Consider the following 6072-nt stretch of genomic DNA (forward strand, 5'->3'; position numbering starts at 1 on the left):
CGCCGGGCCGTCCCCCGTCCCCGGTGGGCTCCCATGCGCCGCCGGGCCGAGGCCTGGCTTCCCGGCGTGCCCGCCCGCCGTTTCTAGGAGGCGGCGGGGCCGGGGACCGACCCGTGCCGTGGGACAGACGGAAGGAGAGCGGGTCTGCGGGGGGCGCTTCCTAAGGGGGGAAACGAAGGGAGGTGGCGATAAGCGTCTGGAAGTCGTTTCACTGAAATGCGCCGCCTCCCGTGTGGATGTCGAGGTTTGCATCAAGAATATTAATTTCTGGAGGGGAAACTCGTGAGTATGTGCTAAAAAAGAGCTGATGGGCAGAGCTGTGGGGGGACAGGTCCTGGTCTCTAGCCTGAATTACTAAGAATTGCTTGTCCCTTGTGATGGGTGTAATAAAAGGGCAGTGCTTATGTCACTTTTATTATTTCATTACGTATTTGTTCTGTTCTGCAGCTAGTGGCATTCTGGCTATTGACAAGGCCAGGGAGCCCATCACCTTAGTACTGGCAGAAGATGGCACCATTGTGGACGATGAAGATTACTTTTTGTGTCTGCCATCTAATACCAAGTTTGTGGCACTGGCCAAGAATGAGAAATGGTCCAGCAAAAGCTTAGGTACTCTGCGGATGAGGGAGCACGGAAGGGGAGGGGTGTCTGGAATACACCTAGTGAAATTAGGCTCTCTCAGGGGGGTCAGGAACGACCCGTGAAACTGATGACTCTTGTGTCAGACAGTGGAACAGCCTGGCTCTCGGAGTCTGTGGATGAAGTGGACAGTGCTGCAGAGAAGTGGAAGCAGCTGGCCAGGCAACTGAAGGATGACCTGTCTAATATCATCTTGATGTCTGAAGAAGACCTCCAGGTACAGTGGGGAAACCTGTAATTGCTGTCCTTGGCTCTGCCCACCATCCATTTATCTCAGTAGGTGGCAGAGAAGAGAATAAGTAAACAAGATCTCAAGCTTAATTCAGCTGCTCTTGTTTGGCTGTGGTGCTAGAGTCAAATTTCTCCTTGAGGGGAAACACTCACACGTCTCCTCAGAATGCTCTTAAACACTGATTGTCCCTCACAACATATCTTTCCAATTCTGGCAGTGGGAGGGCAAAAAGTCAAGATTTGGCCAAATGGCAACTGAGGCAGGCTCCTTCCTTAAAACCAGACACCTGTGTAATGTGTCAAAAGGGAAGGCTGAGCAGCATGCCAAATCAGGCTGCTCCAGAGGGGTTTGAAGAACAGCTGTCAGTTTCCAGAGCCGACTGATTCGAGTGTCTGACTGCTTAACACCTTGTATGTGGTGAGGCATGGTGATAACTGCCTCTTCTTGTCCTTCTGCAACGTGCAGCTTCCCAAGTGCCAGGCCATTGGCTTTCCTTTGTGTGTTCCCACACACTCTTAAGTGGTACTTCGATTGCCAGGAGCTGTCAGGATTTCTGTTAAAAGTGCACATGATTCCACACCTTCCTGGATGCCTTTTGGCTTCTGGTAAAGAATGCTGGCTGGTGGAGTGCCACTACAGCCTCTCATAACCAGGCTGACCTGCTATGACAAGAAACCTTGTGAAACATGCTGGGTTTCATGAAGGTGGAGGCTCTGTCATTCAGGAGGCTTGCTGTTTATACTGTAATCAGTGTAATGGAATGAGTTACTCAGTCAGTCCATGTAACAGGAGCACTCTCATTGTTTTAAGGTGCTTATTGATGTACCACGTTCAGACCTGGCGGAAGAACTTGCCCAAAGTCAACCCAAAATCCAGGTATTGCAGGACACCCTGCAGCAGGTGCTGGACAGACGAGAAGAAGAACGCCAGTCAAGACAGCTCCTGGAACTCTACCTAGAGGCCTTGAAAAATGAAGACAGTATCTTAAGCAAAGTAGCAGGTAGGGAGCATTAGGATGCTGGAGAAGGAGCTTTTCAGAGATGCCTGAAATAGTTGAGTGGAATAAATAAGGCAGAGTGAGGGACTGGAGTGAGTCACTTGCTTAGCAGCTATTAATGCGGTTGATGTAATAGCTGGTATCGTGTAAGAATTCTCTGACTGCGTGAGGCCAGGAGTCCTCTCACGGCTGCGTCACATTTCTCACAATGCCTCAAAGTAGAATACTGGGAGAAAAGCTTAAATCACGTAGTCATCCTTAACATTATGGATTTTTTAAGTTAGAGGATGCACCTGGATAGAATGCGTATTTTATTAACCTCAAAACAATCAAAGCAGTCCAGGCCACTTTTCCTGTCCTGTGTTTGTCACGGGCTATAATGATTCTGCTACTTTTCAGAATCTGAGACTGTACCAAGAAAGGAGATGGATGTGGTTGACACAGGTACCAGCAGTACAGGCACTTCAGCCAAAACGGCGCTCAGTGACCAGATCCTTGCTGCTCTGAAAGAGAAACCTGCTCCAGAGCTCTGCTTGGACAGTCAAGATCTAGAGGTGGGTGAGAATGACATAACCATATTCTGGCAAATCTCTCCCTCTGGAGAGAGAGGTTATAGGGAAAGCTGTCCTTGCTTCTGGAGGCTCTAATGTCAATATATCTCAGTCCCAAAGTGGTGAGATTTAATCTATTTCTCTCCCTCAGTAACACTAACCCCTGCTTGGAGCTCCTCTGTAATAGCCAGTTGACACTATTCCAAGTACTCTAGTCTGTCCTCTGAGAAGCCACAAAATAATTCTGGTTTTGATCTTTGCCAAATCATAGTCAGCTAGTGCTTCAGCTGTCTTACCGGCAAGTTTTTTGTGTATGCAGATGCATCTAGCTATATTTCTTTTATACATCCCAAATGAAAATAAAAACCTCCTTATTTTGGAAAACAGTGTATATAAACCCATAGCGTGGAAAGGAAAGTCTAGGTAAACTTTAACCATTAGAAAGTATGTTCTTTCTAATGCTATGAACTTGCTCCTCTTGCTTTTCCCTGCTGTAGAAACTAAATAACTGCTTTCTGTTCCTTTGGACATCTGAACATAGCTTCAAGCTCTAAGTGTTGGTAGAATATTTTAAATACACTAGCCCATGGGATAGGTGATGAAAGCTGGGAACATTTTCAGTACCAAATTGCCAGTATTAAACAGGTGTCTCATTACTGCTGTTCTTAATGTGGGCAGAGGGGTTAGCGGTGAAGGAGCATCAGTAGAAAAGACTGTTAGAAATCTGTCTTGCCACAGCTGGTCTTGAAAGAAGACACACAAGCCTTGGCCTCGGCTCTAAGATGGGACAAGCAGAAAGCTGAAGCTCTGCAGCAAGCCTGTGATCAGGAGCTCTCCAAGCGTCTACAACAAGTGCAGACTTTGCATTCCCTAAGGAGCACATCGAAGGGCAAGAAAACGCTACCCTGGGGAGACTGGCTTAGTTCAAAACGCAAAAAATAAGTGCTGCTTGCAATTTTTTTTTGGTGGGCTTTTTTTGTTTGTTTTGTTGGGGGTTTTTTTGGTTGTTGTTTTTTTTTTTTTGCATTAGAATCAGTACAAGCAAGATATATCCTGGGAGCCATAGTTTGCTGGTCATACTGTGGTCTGACTATAGACAACTAAAATCTGGACATTGTCCTGAGGCTTAAACTCCTGTGATGATTCAAATCATGTGTAACCAAAGGGATTTTAACTTTTTGCAGAATACTAGAACAATGGTATTGCTAAACACAGCAAGTAAGGGTTCAGCTTTGAATACCTGGTTGGGAGCCAGAAGCTTCCATCTGATGATGATGGATCTAGCTTCTGAAGCCCCAGGCAGTTTGCTTACTTTGTCCTCCCACCATTTTCAATGTAAAGGATGGAAGACCTCGTGGAAGACACTTTGAGGCACAGTTAATGAACAGAAAGAAGGCACTTGGAGGATTGCTCACTGAACACAGTGCTCATTCTTCAGTAGGGTTTATTGCGATTTGACCTAGTTAAGCTGTCATTGTGCAGTTTTTCCAGCTGCTTTCTGGCTTTAAGCTCCAGCCTGGGATCTAGGAACTTGAATCCTCATGCTAATTTCATCAGTTAAAGTAAATTTAAAGTCCTTTAACTTCTGTGCTTTTTCTGTAAGGAACTCCTGCCTCTTGGGTGCAGTGTAAGCACTAACTTGTAAAACACAGCAAAGGTGGAAATAATTGCTTTGTAAGGCTGTGGGGCCGAAGACTTGTATTTGGCCTGTCTGTATTACTGTCCTAATCATTAGTGTAGTATCATGGTGTTTTTGTATTAACTGGCTTATTTTTAAATTTGTTAAAGTCTTTTTTTCCTAATATCATTAAAACCTTTCTACCTTACTGTTGGACTAGTTTTGATATTCCCACCAGCTGCTATGATTAAAGAATGTGCTGATAAGTACAGTATTACCTTAAGGATAGAGGAAGGAGAAATTAAATACAGAACTCTCACCTGGCACAATCTGTTCTTCTCTTGTGAGAACAGAAGATGTATATGAAAAAAAAATCTGAAAAGTGAGCTGAAACTTCTGAGAAAGTTTTAGTAGATACAAATGTTTTCTAGTATCACGCAAAACCCTCTGATTTAACATAACCTTAAATGGTACAGGATGCCAACTGATGAGTATTCCTACAGCAAGCATTCAGGTGAACCCATTGCATATAGACATTCCAGTTGAATTATGGCACGCTCGAAGTTAAGACTGCCAGTGTAACTAATAAATATTCTAAACAGTTAAGTGGCTTTGAGCAGGTAAGGAAAAATACTTAGGGTAGCTTCAGATGAAGCTACCCATATGGGAATTGACTGGACTTAGGGGGGAAGCTTGCAGTCAACTTTTTGGTCAGTCTGTTTTGCTAGGGCAAGTAATTGCCTCTTAAATATACACTTCTGGCTTGTAACATTATAGGCCATGGCAGGTAAAAAGGTTTCTTTCTGCTTTAAATAGCTACAAGCTTTTTATGTTCAAGTCTTTCTGAAATAGCATATATGGCTGTGCATTAACAATTTTTGAAGCATGCTCTATTGCACTCAAAGCTAACTACACTGGCTACCAAGTGAAATAGCATGCTTTGAGTAGACTAGCTGTCAGCAAGCTTTTTCTGCGAGCTTGTGATTACCACTCTCTCCATTATAAATCACTTTTTCAGTCTTGCTCAAAGCTGCAATGCTTTTGTTTTTTTCAAGCTCAACTTGGCAATGGAAATTCTACTCCTCAAGCTGTACAAAAACTCTTCTTTCGAAGGGTTTTACCTGTGGCTTTTTCACATCTGCAGATAGCTATTACTTCAGTCCTGTGTGTATTGGGAATATTTAACTCACCCACTTCCAGGCAAACACTGAGATGGAGTCACAGAGACCATGCTGATCATTCTTGTAGGAAGGCAGTGATGGTCCTTCCAATCTAGCCTTAAGGAAAAAAACAAATGGAGGGTTTTCATTGCTGCTTTTTCCTCTTTTCTGATATCAAGGTTAGAGCCCTTTAGTTGCCTGTAAATTATTAAATGCTACAGTTCTTACGTTACAGAATTCAAATTATCAACTAGACCTAGCATAGTATGATTTAACCTGTTACTTTTTTCTTAATTGTTCTGTTCTAGTAGAACAAAAAAAAAAAATCAGATTTTCATAATCTGATGGGAGCTGCAGTTATACTCTATCCTAAAGCTGAGCTGGTAGTTTAATAGTAATATTGACTATTATTTGCAAAAAGAACAGGTATATAATACTTAACTCTCTTTAAAGCTCTATTATAGTCAACATCCTTCAAAAGTCTCCATGAAAAATGAGAAGCAATTAACTACTAAGAGACTTCAATGCTGCATATCATCCTGTAATTTCTATTAAAAAGTCCTTTTTTTAGTCGTCAAGTTTATGTATTGCTTCTTGGATCTCTTTCAGTAGTGCAATCAAAGACGAAAACTGCTAAAACATCTCCATTTAATGAGATTTTTAAACCTAACAGTACAGTCATCCGTATAAATTGATACTCTTTTTTAGTGTAGACTTTACTATAGATCTTTAGATCATTATATTCTGAAAGGCGGTTCATAGCTAGAATTTCCTGTTGGTGATGATAAAGAGCTACTGCCAGATTTAGTATTTCCACAGCAAATAATCACAAAGCTTTTCAGTAAACAATCTTTAGCCATTGGCCAGCACCTTCT

At 42.8% G+C, this 6072-nt stretch overlaps 1 protein-coding gene across 1 annotated transcript; it reads left to right on the plus strand.

Moving 5' to 3' along the window:
• The first annotated feature begins 236 nt into the window (after nucleotides 1-236).
• On the plus strand, nucleotides 237-4245 carry DFFA (DNA fragmentation factor subunit alpha). Its single transcript, XM_009289781.2, has 6 exons — nucleotides 237-282; nucleotides 448-609; nucleotides 726-856; nucleotides 1682-1871; nucleotides 2268-2422; nucleotides 3158-4245. The coding sequence occupies exons 1-6, from the start codon at nucleotides 237-239 to the stop codon at nucleotides 3359-3361; spliced, it is 888 nt and encodes a 295-aa protein (XP_009288056.1). The 3' UTR covers nucleotides 3362-4245.
• Nucleotides 4246-6072: the final 1827 nt, after the last annotated feature.

Source organism: Aptenodytes forsteri, unplaced genomic scaffold (assembly GCF_000699145.1).
Source record: "Aptenodytes forsteri isolate BGI_AS27 unplaced genomic scaffold, ASM69914v1 Scaffold61, whole genome shotgun sequence".
NCBI classification, from domain to species: Eukaryota; Metazoa; Chordata; class Aves; order Sphenisciformes; family Spheniscidae; genus Aptenodytes; species Aptenodytes forsteri.